Raw genomic sequence first — 26,521 nt, 5'->3', positions numbered from 1 at the left:
CTGTGTAATTGTGCTGCTCCGGTGCATGAATCTCGGAATATGCGGTTCTAATACAAAACATTAATCAAATCAGAAATGAATGTGCTGGTAGCTACGGATCGGTGCTGGCAAATGTCCTTCAAGCACGATTCCATCACACTTTGGGGCTTGTTGAGCGGCCAAGAGTTGCCTCCTGTTTCCAAAATGTGGCGTTTGTATTCAGATCGGTGAACGGTTTGAAAAAATTAGCACATTCCTAGTGATACTTCCTGTTTTCCTGTAGTCAAGCGAATTAACGAACTGATGGCTCTGCTTATCCGTTGCTTCCTGTCAGGTCTGTTGGCTTCACGGAGTCATATTTCTGGCTCATCCTCCAGCATCCATGGATTCATTTCACAGAGGACAGAAACGGAAATACAGGAGGGAAATATTGCTTTGTCTGCATCTCTATTTACTTTTTCAGCTCTTCCCCTCCTTCTCTACGCTCCACCGACTCCACTCAATTTACTCAAGCGAAGCTCAGATTACAATTTTTTTCCCTCCTGGCACAAATGGGAAGTTGTTTTTATTGTCTGTCAGAGATTAGGACTCCTGCGCCTGTGATTGAAAACCCCTTCGTGTCGGTATAAGAAGCTGTTTAGGTATCTGATTAGCTGGCAAGCTAAGACGTAATCCTGGATTGCATTTCGTACAACCTGTTCCATGCCACTCCTGTATAAACATTTTCAATGTTTCTTTCTGTATAGAAATAAACATGGACACAACATGAGGTTATACTTCTTAAATCCATCAGCGCATACAGCCAAACCCTTATTCAGATAAATGGCACCGAACGCTCCGCAAGAATACAGTTCTAATATTTAGAAATGTCATTTAAATGTCACAGAACTGCTGGTCTGTTCCCATAAGTCCCACCAGGATCGGTTTAAACCTAATAAGAGATCCAGGGAAGAGACAGATTTCTTTTGGGGCCGGTTGAATCAAAGAAAAGCACAGGAAGAAGAAAAATAGGACAAAGAACCTAAAAGGAGGGACTCAAGCAAAAAGGTGATCCATCCTTGTTTGGCACAAATCTAATGTATCAAGGGGCCAGTCAGGGGCAATAGAAAGGTCCGTTAGATCTGTGAGTAGCGGTGAGGAGATAAGGCCGTAAAGCTTAGGAGCTGAGGTGGAATACATGCCGCAAACACAAACACCTTTTCCTCCAACGCTTTGCATTTAAATTGAATTTGCAATGGTTTCAGCGACGCACGGAACGAGAGAAGCTATCGATGCTCTGTACGTTATACATTGCGTCTGTTTGCATCATTCATATATTGACCTGCAGCTGTTTTCCCTGTTGGAAGCATTTCGCTGCATCGGTCTGAAAGACAACCTGTCCTGCCTGCTCCACAATGCAATCTGCAGCGCAGTTATTAAGCATTATAAAGATTCATGGGTCTATAACGTCAGGAAGGGTTGTAGTTTGTGGCGTATCTTATTTCCCTGGTTCATTTCTGAACGCATTATGTTAATGACTGTACACAAAAAGTTTCAGATAAATGTTTATTACATTTTTGCAAGAATTTACCTAAACAGGAAAGGAAACTCAACAGGTGTGAGTTAATTATATGACCCCGGCATTCTAGGTTCAAATTATGCCTCATGTACAACCAACTCCATCTCTTTTTACAACACGTTGACGATCTGGTCAAGGGTCACCTTTCCAGGTGAGAAAAAAAAAACAATCAGTGGCTTAATTTATGACGACAGTTTAAGGCCATCAATGGTCCTTACGAAGGTCGTTACTCTGCCGTCTTCGGGACCTTCTGGGCCGTGAGGGAGTGACCTTGAATCACCCAGCCAATAATGGCGCGTAGCTGCTGTGTATGGATCTATAACAAGCTGCAGGTAGGTGATGGATGAGGACGTCATCTGAATTCAAACTGAATCCTACTTTTGTGGACCGGGCGACTTACCCCCACTCATCTATCGATTAAGGTGAGGCTTTGGGGGCGTTTCACCTCCACCGTGACGCATTAGCAGTGATTTCTCCTGTTTACACCTGCCTGCGGTAGAGCAGACTAAGTCAGGTAGGTAATGAGGCTGGTGTGGCTCCACCTCTAGAGTGACGGAGACAGAGCTCCTCTTTCTGCATGGCCGTCCTCGGCAGAAGCAGCCGGAGAGACTGAGTGATTACACCGGTTTACACGAGCGTGGGGAGTCGATGCGGGAAATGTATCTGGGCTCAATCTCAAAGCGGGCTGTAATGTATGATTAGGTTTTGACTGCTTAGCTTTGGAATTTATAGAGTCAAGATCGAGGATTGAGAGCAGAGGATGGGCAGCAATACGATCCTCTACACCCTCCAACGACCACACTTCAATTTTAGTTCATTTCCCCAGCTGGGATCACAGAGGCTGTTCAAATTAAAGCTGGACTAATGAAGAAATTGCAATTAAATGAGAATAATTCATCTCAAAGTTACAGCAAATTAACACAATAACAAGGAGGTAGGAGCAGGAAATATTCCAGTGCAATTGAATGACTGCAGTTTTTTTATGCTGCAGTGCCACTTCCCGATAAAGCACCACATCCTGGTTGAACATTTGGCCATGAGTAGCACAGAAGAAGCCCAAAGACATTAATCCACATCAAAAATGTCCAGTCCTTTGCATGAATAATGCAGGTTGTTGCTTCCATCCTGCCTCTTTACTGCCTAAGTCTACTCAACCATTTGACATTTTGCGTAAACCTCAGCTTTTGTTGAGGGAGATCGATCTTCTTGAAATTTCAATCTGCAACCAATCAAAAAAAGACATGAAAACCCCATTTAAAACTACAGTAGCCATTTTCACCAGATTCCCACAGCACCTGAGAAAAATGAAATATGAAAGAAGAAAAAGTCCTTTGGGACTTTATCAATCGAAAGGTCTCCTGTTCAATATGTGAGCCTCACAGTCTTAGGCATTGTGAACAATCCTGAAACACTGAACCACCGTCCCTTGCCTGATAAAAAGTGTAAGGTGAGTGGAATGATGCTTAAACAGGGGTATGTCAGGACCTGAAAGGTATATGATTGCTAGTAGGCAGTCAGAGAACACGTAGAGAACACAGTCTCTTGTAGAACATCCCGTCTCAAGCAGAGGATTCAGTTATAAATACATCACAGGCTATTTGAACCAACAACCCTAAACTACACGTTTCAATTAAGTGATTAAAAGTTAGAGAGTAGACCTAAGAAAGAATAACGAGTCAGCAGTGGAGGGAGGGGGTATTTTAAGCTGATTTAACAGCAGTAATGAAGTTGTTGAAGCTCTAATCTAATGATATTAACTTCTGCACCAACTTGAAAAATCCAATTTTAAACATCAAGGTCTCCTCAGTCAAAATGAGGAGTGCTACACCACCGCCTCACGCCATGCTGTCGTACAGCTTTTCATAAGGCTAAAGAAATAACCCGGATAATTGGGACAATAATTCTGTTCTGGAAGCCTGTGGTAAAAATTGGACGAGGAACATTTTGAACAAATGCCAGGCAGGACAATCTAATAAAACGTGCTTTCAAGACACATCAGAGAGGGGCTGTTTTTGGAACTTGACCAGCACTGGGGACCAGGGTCTTGCTTTGTTCAATAATCAAGTGGGTTCCAATGGGAAGAATTTTTATACAAAAAAGATGAATAATTACATTCCTGGAACAAAAAGAGTAGATTTCATGTGTGGACAGTGAAGCAGCAATGGCACCGGGGATGTTGATGTGAAGATGAAGCGATAGAACACCCCCCATCGCTCCTTTCAGCTACGAGGGTGACATTTTTATGACAAGCTCATCATTAGCTAATTTTTCCATTTAAATATAATAATTAATCACAAGGTATGTAATTGCAGGAATGATGACTGACAGAGGGGATTTCCATGAGATAGAACATGAAAGGTTTTAGACTTGCTGTACTTCTGTGGCAAAATAATGAAGCTGAATTATTTGTCTGAAGAAGTCGTACACGTCCATTTCAAAGTGTGATGTCAACAATTGAGAGGAAAGATAATATTCTCCCTCTGGTTCATAAAGACTTGCAGACCAAAATAGTTGGTGACATTAATGTTCCACTCCAGTGAGTACGCTATCCCTCTGCTTTTAGACGTAACACCAGAAGAGACTGTTGTGCAACACTTGAACAGGCCTTCACAGCCTGCCGTTGCTTTTCAGTCAGGCAAGAGACCAACAAGGGGTTTAACTAAGGGACATCTACACCCAGTTTTGACAATACTCGTAATATAGCCAAGCACTGTGTGTACCAAGTATACGAGCCAAGGAATCTGTGCTGCTCTGTTGTTGGACGACAACGTGGTAGCTGAAACCAGAAACCAGAAGGTAGGGACTCTGAAACAATGAGACAATGAAACGGGCCTGATTGATAGCCGATAGGGATTAAGATATCCCCGCCAAGCGGCTCCTTTCTGCCTTCGTCAGATGCACTGATCCTTAGGTAAGGGGTTACGGTGAAAGGTTAAAACAAAGCTTTACTGGATGGCACTGATACTTGGTTTTTCTTTTTTCCGTTGTGCAAGAACCCCGACAGAGATTCCCCCGATGTTCTGGATGATGGCAACACCCTAATCCAGTGAATAGAACATCCAGCCAACTAAGGTTTCCCTTCTGGACTGGTGATAAAGCTTGTCTGTCAGAATTAAGAGGCATGACTTAGGGTTATTTAAGTCAGCTAACTGTTGAATTGAGTGAGAATTGGTGTTTGTTGGTTTTTTGTAGCGATAAGGACTCTTTTAGTTAAATGCTGGATTTTTTTTTAGTCTTGAACTGGCTGCCTCCTTGGGTCTAAGAGAATTAACTACTTACAACAGATCTCACACCAACTTGGATTACAGGAGATTTAACTTTTCCTCATATGTGAGAGTCGTTTAAACTCACCTTTCTCAGTAGGAATCTCACTCACCAGTTGGACTGGCTGGGAAACAACTGGACAAAACCTGGGTTTAAGTTCAGAATATTTTGACTTGAGTATTTCCATGTGTTTCCACAAACATCAACCTTTAAACGGTGACATGGACGGCATAAGGCGAATCAGCAGATGACTGTCAGCTGAATTGAAGAGAGAGAGCAAACAGTACGTAACATGGTTAGCCAGCTGTTAAAGCTGCTGCGAAAAGGTAGAAAAACGGAAAGGTAGAAAGACAAGAAGGAAAGGTAGCATGGGAAAAGGAAAAACAAGAGAAAAACTAAAAACGAGAGTAAAGAATGAGGGAGGAATAAAAGGAAAACACAAGAAAGGCAGAGAAAGGAAGAGCGAGGCAGAATAGAGAAACTAATAGAAGCTTTGGCCTTGATAAGAATAAATGAATAAATGTCTGCATTGGATTTTTTTATGGCTCTATATGACATGTTTGGACGCCCCTGTCTGAACCACATCACGAAGGAGGGCAGTCTTTTCTGGCCATCCCCATGCAATGCTGGCGGGTATCAAATATTCAGTGTTTGGTCAGGCATTACGTGCTTTGTACGTGATGTCCCCGTGGGACAGGTGGAACACGACCTTCTAATAGCGCCACGAAACCAAAGACAGGAACACAAAGACGGGCCTCACGTGATTGGACAGAGCCCGACACAAGTACAAGACAAAAGGTTAGAAAGGGCGTTTTCGTCCAGCAGTGTCTGTGGATCAGCGTTGACATCAGACATGAATGGAGCGATGAAGATGTTTTATGTTCTTTGATTTGGTTCTTTGACAGAAGAGCTACTTTCATCTTCTAATTACTGTAGAAAAAAAGCCAATCAAGTTTTTTCATTATTCATGCAAACATGTCACAGGTTAATTGCACAATTTTTCCAGATAGTTGTAGTTTTTGAACTATACTGTTTTAAAGGACCTTGACCGCCAAACTCCTCTGCTACTGGCAGAAGAAATCTCGACTCATGGACTGATCCAGGACTAGCTGCTACAACACCGGTGTTGTAGCAGCTAACACAACCAGTTCTAACTAGACTGGCCAACAGCAGCCATGCACATCAGGGTGTAATCACTGTTGTCCCATGATAAAGAACACAACCAAAAATACACTCATCTCAAATGAACACAAAAAAATTCAGATATTTTCCAATCCCGTTAAAAGAAAGTGAGCGTAAGCGTTGGGAAGGCATGTGCGCCGATGTCTGACGAAACGCCCCGAGGCCTGATGAGAAAAAAATCATGATGCATGAGAAGGGTTGAGCCGTCTGACACCCAAACAGTAGGAAACGGAGAGGATGTGGTGGAAGATTCTGAAAAGTGTCGCTCTAATACACTAAAACTCCTACATTGCAGCAGAACGGAGGAACAAATGTGGAAAATACAGTTAGAAATGTATGAAACCATCGAGCACGACAGCAGGAACAGATTACATAACAAATAAGTGTTAATTAAGCAGCATAAATCACCCGGCCTGAGGAATGATCCCAATGAATACCTTCCATCGGCTGTGGTGGAAATGATTTCCCCCGGTGAGCGCAACAAATAAACTTCTGCTTTTCGGATGAATTGAAGTTGTGCTGACGCCGTTGTTTGGATTTAAACGCTAAAAGGATGTGTATTGGATTTTTTTTTTTACTTCATCCAGGGCTGGAAAACTCAAAGTCTTCTAGAAAGTGTTGGTTGACTGCCCTTGTGAATAAATGACTTACAATTCATGAAACTAATCCACTTCAGACATGAAGGCGTTAACATTTACAACGCATGCATCTTGATTAAATTTACTGGCGTTGACCTTATCCTTGTAACATATAGGCTGGTTCTGCTACACCACGCAGAGCCCTCAACCTCAACACTGCACTGGCCTTCAATGAACCAATGACAACCAGGCTGTTCTAGGACAATGAACATCTCAATTAAAAACCCACGGTGAGTGACGACGCTATCCATCATTTCCCTGGTCACCCACAAATTGCCCGAGAGCAATTTTGCCCAGGTCAAACTTCATTTGCGTTAATATGGAGCACAAACTGTGTGAGATTAGATATTCTCATGTGTCTCTGGTTAACACTGTTGAATTCATGGCTGTGTAGTCATAGATCATGTGCCAAACATAGAGTTTTATTAGTCTTTAATTTAGCGCTCCTACTTCAAATGGTCATCGTCCAAAGGGAATTATGTCTAGACTTTATAATCAGCATGATCAATAATTAAAAAGCACCAACATTGACATTAAAAAGAACCATTTTGGACTGTAGCCCAAAGTGACGATGAATTACAACCAAACACAGGAATCCTGGGAGGAGAATAAAAGCAGTAAAGTTTATCTCCACTGAGCCTACATTGATCACTCTGATTGGAAGGCCGACGTCTTTTATCGCTGTTTTACGATGGTAAAACTCGTCTTCTCTTTCTAAGGTCAAGGGGAATAAAGGAGGTTGTGTAGAAATCCTTCAAGACATTTTCCTGTTCTGCGATATGCGAATCTTTTCCAAATGAGCCACTGTTATTGTAATCGTATGGCACCTCGGCACTCGGCACCATCTCACTAACACGGCATAATCAACAACTTAGTCAACAGCGAAGCTCAGTTAATGCAGCGCTGGAGGGGGCGTTAATGTATGCTGCTGGTGTCGTCCCGTCATCGACAGAGGAATAAGGCACACAATGCACCGGGAGGCCCAGGGACGCGCAATCACAACGCAGGCTTAATGAGATATGGAAATGATCTTTAGCACCAGTTTGATGCGCGGTAGCGATGTGGCAACGCTCCAGCCTAGAAACAGTCATCCAGCATCGGACCCTTCATGATGGAATCTGCTGCTAATCCACTAGAATCTGGGATTTAATCCTGTTAACAGCAGCAGGTTTGGTTTCACCAAGATCAAACCAAACTATTATATTTGGTAGTTTGATATAAAACTACGTGTTCTGTTTGTGTCACTGATTTGGCATCATTTAACCGCTCCACATTATTTTGAAGCGTAGTGTACTGTTTGACTCGAATACTTAATCAGCAAAAGAAATATTTAAGAGCAGGAAAAGTGAAATAAACTGGTTTGCCAAGAAATGCTTTGAGGACACTCTCGTAAAAATTGTGACGCTGAGTGGATCATAAATCTGGAGAACCTCACAGAGCTGTGGCAGCGTTTGCAGCCACAGAATCGATACAGACGACGCTGATGATGCAGTAACGGAAGCCCAAAGGGTCAAATGTCAACTTTGCAATGAGCTACCTTTGGGAAAAGCCTCAACCACAGAAGAGCGACAGGAGGAACTCTGCCTCCTGGAAGCCTTACCGGTGTTGAGCGTCCCCGTGATGACTCGGAACATGTACTGAGCGAACTTGAAGATCTCCCGTTTGCACCTTTTCCTGCAGCTCATCGTTGCTCCCGGGCGAGGGGTGGAGCTTAGAGAGGTCAAACCGCAAAAAAAGAGGGCTCCGTCTTCGGGGTAGCAGGACGCTCTCTTCGCCCAGGTGCTCCTCTTGTCCTCTTCTCACCTGCGCTCCTTCAACTGTGTCAGTGTGGCCCTCGGCTCTGCATGCGGCAGCCGAGGTGATGATGATGATGAAGAGCGAGGGGAAGGCGATGAAGAGGGCTGGTCTTGCTGAGTGTGGATACGAGCATAGACGTCGTGGATCCAGGCTCCTCCAGGTTAAGGCTGTCTGATCACCATGGGATGGAGAATGCTGCACTTCTTCCTCCTCTTCCTCAGTCTTTCCCCTCCCTCCTCTTTGACTTTCCCTTCAACTCCTCAAATCAAACACGCTGCTGCTCCTCCTCTGCTGGCTTGGCGACGCGCTCCTTATCCATTGAGTCTCTCCGTTTCTCCCCCTCTCACACACACACACAAACAAACACACACTCCCTCGTAGTGTGGCTGCTACTCTGCTCCACTCAGCACCATCTGTGGATGTTTTACGCTCACTGACGGTTGCCATGGAGGCGTGGCCTGATTGGCCCAACAAGAGGAGGAGGAGAGAGACAAACCCTGCAACGAGGAGGAGGAGAGAAAATAAAGAAGAATTAAGGGGAAAGTGTCCGGCGATGAATCAGCAGTGACACCAGATCACGGGCCCCGAGCGTCACCAGTGACGCGATAGCGAGGAGTAGACGTTACCGCTGATAGCTCAGGTGAGGTTACACAATAAAGATAAGAAGTCTGGAGACAGACAGGAAGGGGCGGAGTCCAGGTTGGACAGATTTCCTCCAGTGAAATGTCAAGGTCAGGATTAATGATGATTGACAAGTGAAGCTCAACATCCAGGACGATCCGAGCGTATCGCTTTCTCCACTAATTAGCCCAGACCGAACCTCTACCACACTCCTCCATCAATGTCTGTCGTTCACTCAGACCATTTCCACGGGTACCGCTGCAGATGAAGACGACACAGGTAGCCAATAAACACATACGGAACCGATCGGGGAGGAGGGTCTATTTTTAGTCGTCGACCTTGAGTTTTCCATCTTTTTGACACGTTCTGATGAAGAGGGAGGGGGGAGGATGTGGGGGGGTGAGGTGGAGGGAATTGTCTTCGGGTGGGATGAAAAACGGATTCAGAGAAACAAAAATATTCAAGGACAAGAAGTCCTGTGTGAAACTTCCCAGTCGCTTAGAGCAGCTCGGCGTCGCCAACAGGTGACTGATTTTCTGGATGCCGGGGGTGGGGTGGGGGGTGGGGGCGGAGCCAAACGGCAGTGATGCGTTCAGGTTTGCAGAAGATACGGAAGACCACCAGAGGAAAATATACAATACTTCTTCTTACACTGAGAAACAGACTGTGATGCACAGAAATAAAGATTTCAGAAGGATGTAGACCAAAGCAGGTTTGATGGCTAATTAGCTTTAGCATCATTAGCAGGCTTAAACTGTGGGGATTTCTTAAAAATAAACATGATGATGTAATTGACAGGAAACGAGAAAAAAGTATACTAATGACAAAAACAAAAGGGACACAGAACAGTGAAGCTAATAATTGCTACTTATTGTGAATGCTAATGCTAATTTGACGCTAACTTACCCACAACAGGCACACCAACTGTTTCATCTCATTCATACACTACTTTGCTTTTATTTATTTACTTCTTTTTTAGCTTCCCGTGCTAACGGTTACAGTAGCTATGCTATTATTCAGCAATTCATGGGCGGGGCTTAAAAAGTGCAAAATTTGCTTGGTAACATTTTTAAAGATTGTTAAACTATTCATGACCATTTATTTTAACTGAAAACCAGTAAGGATACGTTCACATTCAGCCCCACCTCCCTTAGGGCACTCGATTTCAACACCTGTGCGTCTCCATCACTTGCCATCCGTTTCTTTTCCATCTCTATCATCGCTGACGATACACACTCCTGTGGAGCAGCAACGGCGGAGTGTTTTCAAGTCACACGACGCACACAAATCTAAGCAGGCGTGACAGGATGCATTTAAAGAGTTCTTGCGGCTAATCTCCGAGCAGGGCGCCTCAGAGATATGCGAACAGCTGGGCGTCTGGCAAATGCAAGGTTTCTCTGAACATCTCGGAGTAACTCACGGATGACTCTTAAGCCCACTCCACCCTGTGTTGAGTGTGAAGTGTGATGTGTGGGACAAATCACCGCATTCCAAGCCCATATAAAGTCAGGAAAATCTCCCAACAGGGGTCGTGTTTACCTCCATGAGGATGGTCCAGACAAAAAGTGGTGTGGAGGTCGGGGGTCACCGCAAACATACAGGGTGGAATCTTTTAAGTGAATGTCATCTTCAACTGAGAATAACCGTCCCAAAGCAGTTTCATCCACAGCTACTGAGTAATTACCCCTGTCGTCCCATAAAGAGGAGCTGAAATCAGCGCGGAAATCTCAACATCTTTGAAGTTGGGTTCAGATGATGGGTACCGGGTGGGAAGGTGCGTCGTCGCTTTCGGCGTTAGATAAACAAAAAAAAAATACAAAAGAAGAAGAAACGGATCCTCCATGTTTCTCCCAGCGTTGAAAGCCTGGAGCGTTAACCAGATCCTATGGAATGTTAAAGTCCCGCAGGAGCTCTGCTTTCATTCCGGGCTTTGATCAGACTCCAGACAGACTGTAGAAGTAGATATCATTTATGATGTTTGGATCTAGAAATCAAAAGACGCCACTCATGCTAAGAACATGTGATGACTGGAAATTTGCCTTTAAATTTTTAAAATGAACGCACGCACCTCTGGGGAGCTTTGGTGAATAGTAAACATCAAGAGGAAAACGACAAGCATCCGTCTGTGGCGAAGTGTCGACCTACTCATCTCCATCACCGCTACACGAGAACAGAATTTATCTGCTTGAGCAGCTGGTGGCTAATGTTAGCATTTTATAAGCATAGAAGCTACTTTTATATCAACACCCATTGGTTTTTTTGTGTTTATTATCCAAAGCTGCAGACATGAAAACAAGATGAAGCAAGCAGGTACTGTTCCAGAAATTAGCCTTAGCATTAGCATCGGATCAGTAGTGTTGGTAAACGGAGTAAACAAAAATATAGAAAGTATTCAAAGGATAAAGATCAGCTTTTCACGATCAATCTCTTCATTCTTTTTTCCATTCATCAATGAATCTTTTCATAATGGAACTAAAATAATCACCCATATACTGTACACAGTCTTTAAATCAGCAGTTTATATCTAACGGGACACTAGGGTTGGATCAGGACGTACTCTAGAGCAGAAATGTCCTGGATCCAATGTTGAAGGATGAAACTTTTTGCAGCACTGGCTTGAAATGACCGTAATGCTTTATCGGCGTTACTTTCCAGCTTTTAAACAAAAGGAATGATGGGTGAGGTCGTGGGGTTTCTCATTTATCCTCAGGCTCATGAGCTCCGTCAGGGTGAAGCCAATAAAACCGCGTCATGAATGCACCGCAGCTCTTTCTTCGCATTAGCTTCGCTCAAAGGCGCGAAGCGGCTGCCAAATTGTAAAAACGCTGAATGGAGTTTTTTTAATGTCACCAGTCCAAAATGTAAAAGGATATTTTTTTATAATGGCTTTAAACATCGACGCTAGATCGTGCAACCAAGAGTGAACAAAGGAAAAAGCTCTGCCTCAGGAGATGAAGAACACTCCAGAGCTATAGAGCCAAACGGCTGCTATAGTAACCTCCACGGAGGGACGCAACACAAAAGGTTGATCATTTTCATTAAGCAACCATTAGCAAAATGGTTAGGAGATATCCTGACAGGATACTATGAGGAACATGGGATCTTTGACCCGAGCAATGATCACAATGATGACAGCGGCCACTGGTCAATCTGGACAATATTTACCGATCTAGTAAAACCTCAAAATACGAGTTTAATCTCGTAAGTCAAAGATCTATGCATTTCAAATAACTAAAATCATTTTAATCCATTCCAGCCTTGTAAAAAAAGCCCCCTAACCCTAACCCTACATTATGAAAAAAAAAATTTTTTATCAACCAATATATAAGTAGACTTCACTTGTGTATAATTATATATAAGTTACATAAACAATGATAAAGAACGAAAAGAAATGCAAAAGTCACGAGAACACACAAGCTACATCTTTACTCCACCAACGAGAACGAGGTCCGGTTTCACTGATATTGTATCCATCCACCAACACGTGGTAAAGAACGCGATCCATCCCAGCTGATGTTGTATCCATCCACCAACACGTCGTAAAGAACGAGATCCGGTCTCAGTGATGTTGTATCCATCTGATAACTAGCGGAAGCAGGACTCATATCTTGGATTTTGTTTGTATGTCGAACAAAAATATGAACAGAGTAATGACTCGTACCTCAAATAACTCGTGTCTAAAAGTACTACTGCATGTTTTGCCGATCTATTCAATGTGAGGAATAAAGTAACACCTTTTGTTTCACTGATGAGGAAAGTTTCCAGAACAGATGCTGGGAGGAACAAACAGCTGTGTGTGTGGGGGGTGGGTTGTTAGGGGGGGTAGAAGGAAAAATGCCAGGTGAGCAGATTTAAGCAGTTTCTGAGTAAACACTTAACTGCTACTAGGAATCTTTCCTAGCCGAGTTAAAACCCTCTGGTTCTTTTTTTCTGGTGAATAGTCGGTGTCACGATGTGGGGCGCCGCTGCGCATAAGAGCCGGGTCGATATCTGAGGACAGTAATGAATTGCTTATGACATCAGAGTACTAATGTTAGCACAACTGTTCCCTCAGGGCGCCGCTGAAAGCCGTATGGGATGCGTCCTCACATTAAAGCCCTTTTCCTGCTTTGTGTGCACTTTACAAACCGCTCAAACGGAGATGAGGTGTGTAGCGTTCAACACAATGATGAATCATCCCTCCGGACATGCGGCGTGTACGAACGGGTCCGGTTTCTAAACGCTCGCTGCGAGAGGCCGTCGTCTGCGTTCATCACCCTCCTCCAGAGGAAGAGAGAGCCGTTCTGAAAAGGTCGTTACAGGAAACTGATATAAATCCCGTCATAGAATATCTGCTGATAGGATGATTGTATCGGAGGGATGGAAATGCAACCCGACCGTCTTTCCAGGGAGAACACAGGACGGGACGTACTGGTACCGGTGACCTTTGCTCCTCACAACAGCGTCTGTCGGAGGCTAACTGGACTGACAGCAGCGCTAATGGAGAGATGAGAGACTGGATGAACGTGGAGCTCCACTTTACCATGAACGCTTTATTAACTCCTGCTTTCATTTTAATTGCAATTTAATTGGTAAAACTGACTTCCAGTCCTTCTTCCAAGGGGCGTTAAGTTTTTAATCTCTTTCTATATTTCAATCGTTTATGTAATTTAACTGTCAAATTGAAGGGTTTGCATCGTAACAAACCAATTTATTTATTGAGTAATTCTTTGGATGTTTGAACCTTTAGGTCCAGCAGATAATCTGGAGACTTGATGCCTGAGCAGAGTAGAAAGAGATGGAAAAGGAGGGAATAACAAAGTCTCAATGTGTCTGATTGATGAAGACATCAACCCCAAAGACATTAATGAAGTTCATCCTACGCTCCTAAACCTCATCACTCAGTCTGATCGAGTGAGGTTTCGCCAATCATGTAGAGCCGGAGAAATAAGAATGTGGATGTATTTCCTGCTCCTCAGACGAGCCGGGTTTTTAAATGTGCCAGCGCTCGACACAAAACTGTTTCTCAAAGTGACTGAAATGGGAAAGTAGTCTGGCACCGGGGAAATGTTGATGACGTCCCATTTACGAATTTATACTATATGAGATGTTAAATGTTAATGTGACGTGTCAGACTGACATCTCTTTGATTTGCTCTTTTCTGAGTCAGGAAATTTCCATTAAGAGGAAAAAACGGCTCCAATGTCTGACCTCAAATGTATTGGAATTTATGAGCTGACGGTCTTTTCAAAATTGTCTGAAATCCATCAACTGATGTCAAACATTACTAAGAAGCAGCAAGAAATATTTCTAAGACAACAATGACGATATCTTAACGCTGCACCCATAGCAAGAAACTGTCCCACACAACAGAGTGATGGATTGTGTTTCATCAGGACGCAGCTTTGTCTCAATATTTTCCCATCCAGCCTGGAAATACTGGAATATTGTTGACAGTGGTTGCAACTGTCGTGTTTGAATAAAATCAGTTTTTCTGGCGCATCGATCTTGATAACGATGTTCAGACGCTCCGCATGCAGAGCAGCCCCGTCCTGGAAGCCGGATTGCCATTTTTTCTCAGAGAAACATTCCCTCCACCTTAAAATATGCGTCTTTTGAATCTCCTTACTTTGACACAAATTCAAAGAATTGCACGGCTCTGGTTGATTGGTAATCATGAGGGAGTTCTTTATGTAAAGCTCTCTGAATGGGAGCCAATCGGTCTTTCCTCCGCCTCTCGGAGGTGCCAGTTGAGGAGCCAATGGGGGGGAGGGGGGGTCCTCATTAATATGCTGATGAAAAGCTTGGAGACTAACGGGACGCAAAGGATTTAGATGGAAAAACACTGAATGATTAGTTTGATCCTTTTCCCCTCATTGTACTGGATCAAATTCACCATGGCTCACTGGTTATGTTGGGGAGGGGGCTCTGAGCTTTGGGGGTGGGAGTGGGGGGAATAACCAGGTAATTCCGAGCAGAAGAGTTTAGCATCGGCGCCAAAGGGCCTAAGACACAGCTAAATGCTAACGCTAACAGGCTTTATTCAAATTCTGTATTCAAATGAGTCGTTAGCTTTTTCTTCCCATGAGACCCGTTTAATTAGAGATCTGTCTATTTATAACCTGTGTTTTTAAACTGCTGTCATTACAGTCATTAATCTTAATGATTTCAGGGCTTTTTATTTTCCTCAAGCGATGTAAATATTTCATTTTTTGTAATTCACGGCCGTTGGAGACAAGGTCCCTAGAGTAAAGACAAAAAAACACTGCATAATGTTTGAGATGTACTCCACAGAGATCTGATGTAATCTTCGATGTGTTCAAAGGTCGTTGATTGAAACAAGACTGAACCGATTCACAATGTCAAACAGGGTCTGTTGTAAAAGCTGCTTAATAAAGCTGAGAAAAATAGATCCAATCTCCGGCAACGTCAGAGAACAATCTTACTTCAGGTGCAGCCGTGTCATGAATCGCGCTCAGTTAGCATCTTTTATCCTGTTTGAAGTCGATTGTGCAACTAAGATTTAAGTATCTCTGTATCTATAAAGGCTTTTTCACGCAGGTGGCTGTATTTAAAACATCCAGACCAGTGGTTCTTAACCTGCGTTCGATCGAACCCCTGGGGTTCGGTGGAGACAGAGGTCAAGACAAAACACCCGACACGATGTGTTTTTGCCGAACATACACGAATCGCTGCGTACTTTTGACACATCGTGTCAATTGGTGATGACACGCCCCCTTTATTCATCACTGGCTGCAGGTGATCACGCTACATCGATTAGCCTACCTGTGCTACATGGGATTTTGCACACTCAGTAGTCGATTTATGCCTGTCATGATGGTACGTCATCTGACTGCTTTAATATTTTAATTAATAGTAAATATGTTGAGCAAAAAAAGAAAGTGGTCGGACGAATATGTGCAACGTGAATTTACATGTACTGTATAACGAAATGTGATGGGAGTCAGCGTTCTGCATGATTTGCAATGTCAAGTTGAGCAGGTCTAGTCTGGCACTGGAAAAAATTAAAGGAACACTTCCTCAAGCTGCATGGAAAACAACAGAAATAGACTTTGCTTTGAAAATGACATCAGAGTAACACTTGCCAAGGTGAAGCCACGCATATCTGAACTGGTCTCTCAATAACAACAGCAGAAGTCACACTGATTTGCAGGTAAGTCATTTCATGTGAGTTTCATACACTATCTTGGATTTGCTCTTTGAAAAAGGTGACATTAATGCGCAACTCCTTAAATACACCAGTAAAACATATACCCATGTCTGAAATTTGAAAAAATAATATGGTTTTTTTTTACTAAAGAAGGGTTCGGTGAGTGAGCATATGAAACAGACAGGGTTGGTACCTCCAACAAGGGTAAGAACCACTGATCTACACGTTTAGTAACTTAGTATTTTTCGCACTATAAGGTGCATCTAAAAGCCTTCTCAAAAACAGACAGTGCGCCTTATAATCCAGTGCGCCTTATACATGAAAAGGTTTTTTTTTAAATAGACCGTTCATTGAAGGTGTGTCCTTATAGTGCAGAAAATACTGTAATTCTTCTGCTACACACGAAGGCATCGTTTGAGGACTTTAACATTTGAGGCGCGGCATCATTCTGACTGAATGACTTCCTTCCACACCGGAAAACAACTTAGTTGCTGCCCTGGGAATCGTGGAATTCCACCCACCATTATGGGTTATTACTGTTCATTAGCGTACTAATTAGATATCATGTTCAAAATTCATCAGCAGAAGTGGATTGCCAGTTAGCATCCAGGAAAAAATGGATCTGCGGTGGGCTGACCACGTCCTGATCCTTCTTTCCTGGAAAGGAGTGAAACATCGGAGGAGGTCGGAAGCATGAATAATGCAACGGAAACACGGCAAATCACGCCGTTTCAAGAGATGCCCAATGTTTTATATCACCCCAGATGTGCTACTACTGTTCCTCCATAATAGGCGCTGTAACCGGCATCCACGCGCAACAAGGACTCATGCGCACAATTTATTCTGCTGAGTGACTCTGTTAGTGTTACGACGGAGTTAACTGTCATAACAAAGCGTATATTGTGCCATGCTAAAAAGCTCTGCAGGCCAGCTGAGAGCCTTCGCTTTTCCATGACCTCATGTTGTTTGGTTTCCTCGCGGGACGCCTGGTTTGGTTTTGCTGACCCATTTTCGGCGTCCGCCGCCGCTGGTGGGTAGACACGGATGAACCGCAGCGCTTACTTAAGAAGGATAGGCTCCAGTCCGCTGGGAACACCGATGCTCCAGCCCCCCCCTCCCAGGAGGGCCAGCAAATGGGCCTGGTGCCATTAGAGCAGCAGAAAATATAGAAGCTGCCCTTAATGCGTAGCTGCTCGGGTGAGAAATCCACCAGCCTCCGTGTGAGAGTGAGAAAAATCCACAAGAGCCACTAAAAACGATATCAGGACAGGTTCTCGGGAAGCAGGGCGGCTTTACGTTCGGCAACGGTGCAAGAAATGGAATCCTCTCGGGACGAGCGAGGGATAAAACGCGGACAGAAACATTTAACACCATCTTTAACTCAAGCAGCTTAACTAAGCTAAAACTTTTTCCTTCAGGTTAAAAGACAGGATGGACAGGAATTTTTTTTAAACAAAAAAAAAAACAAAAACAGTGGCCAGGTTGTCTGAGTTGTTCCTCTGCCTCGCTCACGCCTACGCTGGGATGTGTCGCCTTCCTGCAGGTTGTGTTGGCGTGTTTTTATTTTGTGCTTTGAAAAGTGACTGTCTTTCAAAAAAACTTTTTTCCAAACATTCTTTCTCCGTATGTACTGGCTAACTCGGTCGCCCAATGATGGAGGAGGTGGGACCGGTTTTCATTCATTGAAACAGACTTCTTGTCAAAAATATTTCTAATGAAAGGTGACATCTTTAATATCTAAACGCGCCCCCAACCCCACCACATCGACTGTTATGGTCCGACACCAAAGACCGGCAGGACTTCAGCACCTGGGAGTATTTTTTTTTTAACTTCCTCTCTCAGAGCCTCCGGGGCTGCGAGTCGAATCCATTCCAGATTAGATTCGTGCTTCCGTCCGGTTCTCCAGCAGCGCCGGTGATTTCAGGAGCGTTTTTTTTTTGCCTGTTTCGATGACATTTCATTTCAAAAGAGCAAGATGCTTTAAAAAGTTGGGGAAAGGTTGAATACACCGTGACCTCAGCAGCGTCCGCCGTAAAGTAGCTCTGTGATGGTTTCCGGCTTAGAGCAGTGAAGTGGGTGGAGCCTCCAGAACACTTCATCCTTAATTGGACCCATTGCACCACCTTGTTGGTGCTGATCACTGAACTTCAACTGAACTTTGAATCTACTCCTTTCTTCATGCTAAAACTAACGAACCCAATGTAAAGACATTTACAGAGCAGAACAAATAAAACTGTCCAACACGTCACCGTGTCGTAATGTTTCCATGGTTCCCCCCTGAGACTCCCGTCTATCGGGACCGCCGTGCAGACAGGTATGCTGGAGCGTTTGTTCCGGGTCCCAGCGGGATTTCAAGCTCATTTGTGTTTCTTCCCACAGAGACGGGTTGGAGCCGCCATCTGGGACGATACCCACGCCTCGTTTGTCGGCGGGATCGTGCTGCAGACTCAAAGCGAAGCTTCCTAATGGTGTGTGAGAGACGTGTCCTCGAGTATCGCCCATCAAACGCAGCGTCCTGATGTTGTGTAGCAGGAAGTTAGCGTTTCTCTCCCATGCAGGTAAATTAAGAATCCGTTTCCGAAGAGCAATCAGCCGATCCGTCAGAGACGTGGACGCACCGGACCGATGGAGGGGATGCATCGGTGTCGTCTGGCAGTAAATGAGTCCGTAAAGGTGACAGGTGTTGTATAACCGACTCGCTGCTTCCTTGAAACAGCCAGAGGTTGACGAGGTTTGTCGCCGTACCACCTATCAGTCAGGGTGGGGGGGGGGGTTTCTATTTCTGGAGGGCTGAGCGGCTGCTGCCGGAATACAAACACTTGACTGAACTGGGTTACGGGCAAACAGCTGCATCGCCGGGAGACGAGGAGGACGCGTGAGGACGGGCGAGGACACCGAGGTGGACGTTTAAAGGATAAGTTATGCAGAGGCGGGGGATGATTAATGGCTCTCAAACTTCACAGCAACTTTTCCAATAATATTATAGTCTGGAGGTAGATAAGGAGGCTGTATTCCTGCCGCTCGGTTAAACAGGAGACAAAGTGACTCTTCTTTGTCGTTTCCCTTTTCCATTTAAAAACTTCAGTGAACGTACAGGACTGAGGATGGCCGGCTCGTGTGCAGCCGCCTCTGGCCCGTGGAAACACACCTGTGTGAGGTAACAGATGCATAGTTAATGATCTGTGGTCTGGCTTCCTGGTAAAGGACCCGGCTTGGTTACATTGATGACCGCTGGGGGGGTCACGTGTCGACCCCCGCCGTACTGAAGACAGGGTGTCTTTCACCGTCTGTCGGCGAGCTGCTTTGGCGTGTTTAACAAACAACATGGCCGGCCGGGGTCGCCTCCTCTCTCTCGCTGATCCCCCAGCTATTAGCCGCTAATCCCTGTTTGTCAACAGAGGATGAGGGGGGGGGGGGGGCTCTCTGGTGACACCATGGAAAGTGCTTCTTGAGCCACGTCTGCCACGGCCATCTGTACAATTACGGGTGGGGGTGTTCATTTCACCGCCCAGCAGGGAGCTTTTCTGCTATTAGCAAAGCGATGCTAATCATAAAGCTATTTTCTGCACTTGGAGCTGAAGCCACGTTAGCGTCCGATTAGCCCCCCCACCCCCCAATTCTCACCATGTATGAAGCAAATGACGCTTCTGCGTCACAGCCAGGCAGCGGTCCCCAGGCACCCCCTCACACACACACACACACCTCAGCTTCTCATCCATCACTGCCTTTTCCCATTCCCACCTTACCTCTACTGAGGCCTGAACTCTTGACCAAGTGAGACGAAAGAGGAAAGTGAGATGTGTTGTTCCTAAAGTGAGATGTGCGTGACCTAAAACTGCTGGCCTGGTTTGGAGCTCCATCACCACGAATCCCCTCCTCTTCGTCAGCTCATCAACGGCGCCCACCACAGGAAGTTCTTTAATGATCTAACAATTCTTTTTAAAAATTCCAAACGGCGCGTCATGGCGACGCCTTCGGTTTTACGATGCATCTCGATGTGGAGCCAGACTGCGGCTGGTGGCCTCACGCCGCGAACAAACCGAGTGATTAAATTCAAATCAGCGAAGACGAGGGTCGGTGTTTAGTCGTGTTCCACACAAACACATCTCTGTTTATGTGGAATGAAAATTGATTTAATGCCTGCACTGAGTTTACCACTTCCTCCATCCATAAATCAATGATTTCCTCCTCGCTGGTGTCCGATCATAAAGAACTGGTGCGTTGATCATCAGATTTTCTCGTGTTGCTGCTGCATCGACGTCTCAAACACGTCTCAGCTCCACCGGGTCGCTCGGGGCAGAGAGTTACGACTGCAGTGTGGTGCATTCGCTGGATTTATGACGGCCGTATCGCCACCTGTGTATCAAAAGCCACGTGATGCTTTCAGTGCCCACACTTCTGCGTGAGACGAGAGAACGACTGCAGCATGTTTTTATTTTTCTGCTGTTTTTGTATTCCAGACACAACCACAATGAATGATGGATGAGGACTGACATATAGTGTGTAACTGCTTTAATGCTGAAGGCACAACAGCTCTGAATGCAGCAAACAGAGCTCATTTCTTCTGTAATTTGCTGCCCTCTGCTGGCGAGAAATCTAAAGTACGCTGATCTATATGGATAGAAATAGGAGCATGTCAGGAGGAGTGACGGCCAGTCAAGAGTCAAATATAATCATATTTAAAGTTATTTTCCTCAGAGCTGCTTGTTTATTTCTAGAAATCCCTATTTTAGTGACGGCGTTCATTTCTGGAGACCGCTCCGACACCAGGAGTGGAAGACCGCCACCTGGCAGGACCGGCGAGAATGCGTCCACGCTGGGAGGTTATTCTGGGCAACAACAGGGGGTGTTATACAGGACTCCTTTTAGATCCCATCGAAGGATGAGAACGTCTACGAGGAGTCTTCAAGTCCACTGCAAAGAACGATCGCACAGCAATCTGGAAACTGAGTCGATCTGACCACGACGACAGGTGAATAAGCAGATTTGTCTTCATTCAGTCATGACAGGAACAGCTGCTGTTGGGTTTTTGTGTTGTTATCATTTCTCTCTGCAGGAAAATACTGACAGCAGTTGTCCTTTTGTCCGGACAGATCGTACTCCATCACCTTAACATGATCCGTTCACCCCACAAGAGGCATCAACGGGCAGCTACGTTCACCTCCGGTCAGATCCGCTAAGGGCAACCCAGGATGTGTGATTAGTAGATGAAAAATAGACGACAACTGAAAGAAAGTTGATCAGAAAACAACTAAGCAACACCAGGAGAAAGAGAAGTGAGATTTCCTTTACAGTCCCAACATGTAATCAGTCTTTAAACTCAAGCCCTTCCTCGTTCACGCCCTGACGTGTCCAGATGTGACCTGACAGAGGTGTTATCCCGTTGGATTTTCCTGCTCCAAAACCGACGGCATGCCGCTATAAATCCTCTCTTCACAGACAGCTGTGAATATAGAACCTCAGATCTGGGTTTAAAGCGCATTAATCGGAGCTGTCAGCTGTGACTTGTGGCGCGGCGCTCCCGCGGTCATTCCTCAACAACAGGGGAATCATAAATACTGCCGCTCCCTGAAAGGTGACTGATCGATACCACATTAAAACGATTCAGCTGGGCCGGCCTGAGAGGCCTGTGGACCGGTGCGCGTTACGCTGCGTCTCATCTCAGGGCAGCGCTCTTTAAACAGGCGTGTTGTGTTACTGTTAAATTACAGTTCAATCTAATTCCAGCTGCGTGTAATCAGATTACATCTTCATTCCCTGAACACGCCATCATTCAGCATTCAAGTTCAAGACTTCCTCTTTCTGACAGAAGCTTCCTGCTTTTAAAAATGAGCTCGTCTGGAAGACGCTGGAACGGCGTTAGCAGCAGTTTGCAAGCATATCTGCTGTCTGAGCATCGATCGCACACACGCACAAAAAAAAACATCTCAAATGGTCACAAATTCCACTTTTCCCCATATAAAAACATGGATTTCTTCAATATACTAACTTCTTATAATATAAAACTACCAATCATGGATGAGGCGGAGCTAAACGGCACCCCGCCCCCGCTGCGGTTACCTTTGGCTTTCGGGGAGGCCCAGCTGACGATGCGCCGCACCAGGCAGCAGTTGAGCAGGACCTTCTTGGAGAAGCCGCAGTCCTGACGGAAATTCTGCAGGTCCTCCCTCCAACGGATCCTCTTGTTCGGGGCGCACATGGCTCTATTTCAAACACAACGCCGCCGTTATTGGTGCAGACAGGAAGAGAATCCTCTTCTGTGATGCGGTGGGGATTATTCCATGATGTTTTCTTAGTCTCTGGCAAACGTTACACAAATAGCTGCGGCGTGCAAACAAACCGTCCGGGCATCACACCTGAGAACACATGCTAATGCGTCTCTTCCTGAGCCGTAATTAAATACAAGACATTTCATCGTGCCCTTTACAAACCGTCAAGCTCCTGTCTCCCGTGTCCCGAGATGCTGAGCTGCTCTTCGGGCTATTTGAGCGACTAATGATGGTAAAAGTAGAAAAACCAGGCCGGCTTAACGCAAGAGGCTCTGTCAGCCAATCAGAAGCAAGACCCTTTCAGAATAACGCGCCCTAAAATCTTGATTGTCTGAAGATATCACTCGCTCAAGAGCAGAAGTTTCAGATCAACAGCTCTCTCACACTTTTCTACCTCCTCTACTCGCGCCGGGGTCCAGACTGTTACCCATCAACCCCCCACTACACCCCCAACCCACCCTACCTCACCTTCGCTTTACGGGACGATGTGCACGCTCTGCCTGCTTCCTCCGTCTGCAAGTGATCCTCAGGTTTCACGCTAAGCCCTTTCCCTTTCCTGAGCTGATCGGCGGAGTGTGAAGGAAGTGGGAGGAGGGGGGAGGATGATGGTGGGACGAGTGGGGGTGGGGGTGGCGAGAGCTGCTCTGTGAAGAGAGGGGGATCGGTGTAAGACAGTACGTCTTTGGGCTGATGTTGGAGGACAGTGTGTGTGTGTGTGTTCTGTTATTCAAGTACCTGAGGAAGAGGAGGTCGCTCTGCATTCACCAAGTTAGAGATGCGTTCAAAGTCCAAGGAAATATTAGCATTCATGAACTTCCTGTGAGGAGCCTCTGATCTCTACGCTGCTCCGTCAGTTTAATTCAGACACCTCAGGTGTAATTATAGATAAAGAACGTCCGACAGATCGACAGAATGTGGGCGGACTTTAAAATCCCGTTGTCCGCTAAGACGTTATAGCCGTTCTTTATGCCGCTCCTTAGAGCAGGTGTCATAAATTTACATACATCACATGCAAACGGCCTTAAGCCTCCATTTGAATGCGCGTAGCGTTAGCGCGTGGTGATCGATGGCGAAGCGGTAAAGCTAAAGATAATTGCTTCCCCTGAGACGATGGAAGTGGCGGATGGAGAGCTGGGAAACGAGCAGTCCCAGCAGACTGGTAGCGATGCTATGCTAAGCTACCCTAATAAACATGGATAAACACTGAGCTGAGGTAGATCCTGATCTGTTCCTGCCAGAAAAACCTCCAAAAAAAGAACTTTGCTCATGTTTCTCCCTGCAAATTCCAGGTGAGTATTTTGCAGTCGTAGTATAATGGTGTCTTCGACTACATATATATAAATAGTTTGGAAAAACTTTGGTAGTTATTGCGCTCTTGAGCTGCCGGCTGTGACAGGAACGCTCTGGAGAAGTGACATTTGACGCAGCGAGAAACTCAGAATTGATTCTTTTTTCTAAAACAGTCCCGAGGCGGCGGTGCAACTGACAGCAAGGCTAACTAGCTAACAAACGCTAACATGAGCACCAGCCGTGGCAGCCAACCGCCAGAATGTGAGCGGTGAGACCCTGATGTGGGTTTACTTTTAGACGACTTCCACGCCAGTACCAGGTCACGTGATCGAATCTGTCCTGATGAACGAAACTATTGCAGTTCTTTCATCACACCGCCTGAAGACACACACACATACACACACACAATTTCACACCTTTCCCTGGATAATTCAGAGCGTCGTGATGTCATTCCCGTTTTCCCAGCAGCTTCTTTCCGAGCTGATCCGTCCTGGGACCGGGGTTTTAAAACAGCAGCATCCTCATCCTCAGCTGTATTACTGTTAAAAGTAGCACACACCATGAATAATTGACGTCCCGCAAGACATTTACAGTATTTAAAGCTGCGCCGCGAGAAATGTTTATGAGGATATAAAATGGAAATGGGTTAACGGATGATTCCTGTTTGTTTACACTGGGATCTTATTTTTGGATCTTAAGTTACTTCACAGAAACTTTAAAGTTTTGACTTGGGTTGGAATTAATTTAATATAGTTTTTGTTTTGCCTGTTTTATTTTGAAAAATCTTTCCAAAGTAAAATAAATGTATGAAATGTTCTGGGACAAAGTGGGAAACATTCCACTTCCAAGCATTCTAATCTTTTTACAGTTACTGACACACACACACACACACACACACACACACACACACACACACACACACACACACACGCAAAACCGGACCTCCTTTCTTCTTGCCGGTAAACACGAGCGCTCCATGAGCGGATCCTGGTGGACTCAGCGGTCGTTTCTGTGGTCCTGATGACCTGATATCAATACAATCGTCGTTTGAACGATGTGAACGTAACCGGATCAGAGGGCGAATACACACGGTGTCGGATTCCCAGAAGGAACGGGTTCCTAACGTCTCAATAGAACTGTAGGAGACGCTTCATTAGCTGCCCCAAAATGCAACTGGTTTATTCTAAACATGACCAGTCAGGGTTTTAGCTGCAGAGGCTAAAGGAAAGGTCGTGGGATATAATGAAGGAGGCGATCCAGCCCCCCTGCTGACATGACTGTGTGTCAATCAGAACCACTGCTGAATGGAACAATCCAATTATGAGCTAGATTAATCACCGCATGGGGGGGGGGGTTCTGCGCTGATGGAGGCGACCCGGCGTGACCAACCTGAATATCACGAACACGCTAGTTCACACCTCACCTGCTCCTTCTTTCACTTCTTAATAATGCCATCGATGCAACGTTCAAGAGGTATTTAAATTAAGAACCCCCCCCCAAACCCTAAGAAGACTACCCATCCCAACCCTCTGTGGGACAGGTGTCCATTTCTGCATCAGTGTGTTGGAATGCTTCCATGAATTATTCAGCCGGAGCGTCTGCCATCTGAAGATAACAGCGGGTCTTTATTGGTCATTGTGTTCAGAGACGCCCCCCCACCCCCACCCACCTGAACAAGAACCTCCGGGGATCTGAGTCACCTTTGGTGAAAGGATGCGTGTCAATGTGATACCGGGGCGATCACAGGAATACAAGACGAGAGCGTTCATGCTGGAAGGTCACTTTCATTTTCAGCTCATCATCTTTGCTGTCTGAACCTGAATCGTTTCTCTTCTATGTTCTGTAGAATTTTCACAGAAGCTTTTAAAACACAAACATTTTTCTTTTCTTTTCTTACATTTTAAACTTAAAAATTCTCAATACAGGTAAAAAAAAACAAATAGAATAACAGATAAAGGGAAAAGCTGTTTCATCACCAGTTGCTCGCCATTTACCCTGTTTGGCCACTAGGTGTCAGCCTTGCACATTGCATTCATACCCAGGCGACCACCCAGGAGATGTTCTTTCCATGAATGTTGAACGTTATCTCCTGGAACATTGGAAATATCCACAGATAACTATTTAAGCTGCTCCATTCGGACCCCCGGTCTATTTGGGGCCTAGCATTAGCGTCCGGCTCATGTCTGTCAGGTTTAACGCCTCCATCACCGTCGGAATGACATGTGTTCAGCGTGGAGAGGTCTATATTAAGTGGCAGAACCCTGCAGGACAGGAACGAAAGCCCAGACTAGGCTTTTGAATCCCCCCCAATGGGAGAAGAAGAAAGACAGACGGGCCCTCCAGCTGGCCACTGGTTCCACATATGGCTGTGATGACGTCACGCTCAGTTCTGACACCGTTTTGTCAAGGACTCCCACGAAAAACTGTCCGACTAGAAACACGATTCTTTTGCTTTATGTGACACGTAATAGAAGGCGGGGTCAGGAGGTCGAAAGATACGTCTGAGAGATAAAGCTAGACTCATAAAAACATTTTTTAGCGTCCTAATCCTGTCCTAAACTTTAATAGCTGAGTCGTACACATTCCCCGAGTGCTTCATTTCCATTCCAATCACGGACACCGTTTTCCTCAACAACCACTGGTAATGAGAATCCGTCTGATGTAACTCACAACTGCTAATGGACAAGATAATGTTTGAAACTTTCATTCACATTGCATTTAGTTTACTTTGGCAACTTCCTTCCACTCCCCGAGGCAACGTTCCCGAGCAAGC

General features: G+C 45.2%; 1 protein-coding gene across 2 annotated transcripts in view; it reads right to left on the bottom strand.

The window, feature by feature from the left end:
* kcnip4a (potassium voltage-gated channel interacting protein 4a) overlaps positions 1-8,722 on the bottom strand; it is a 59,009-nt gene extending 50,287 nt beyond the window's left edge. For both annotated transcript variants that reach the window (XM_068307655.1, XM_068307657.1), the window contains exon 1: positions 8,222-8,722. In XM_068307655.1, the coding sequence (XP_068163756.1) occupies positions 8,222-8,306 (85 nt within the window). In that variant the 5' untranslated portion in view covers positions 8,307-8,722. The remainder of the gene's footprint in view (positions 1-8,221) is intronic.
* Positions 8,723-26,521: the final 17,799 nt, after the last annotated feature.

Source organism: Antennarius striatus, chromosome 23 (genome assembly GCF_040054535.1).
Source record: "Antennarius striatus isolate MH-2024 chromosome 23, ASM4005453v1, whole genome shotgun sequence".
NCBI classification, from domain to species: Eukaryota; Metazoa; Chordata; class Actinopteri; order Lophiiformes; family Antennariidae; genus Antennarius; species Antennarius striatus.
Note: the sequence above shows the minus strand (reverse complement) of the source record. Positions and strands in the feature narration are given on the sequence as shown.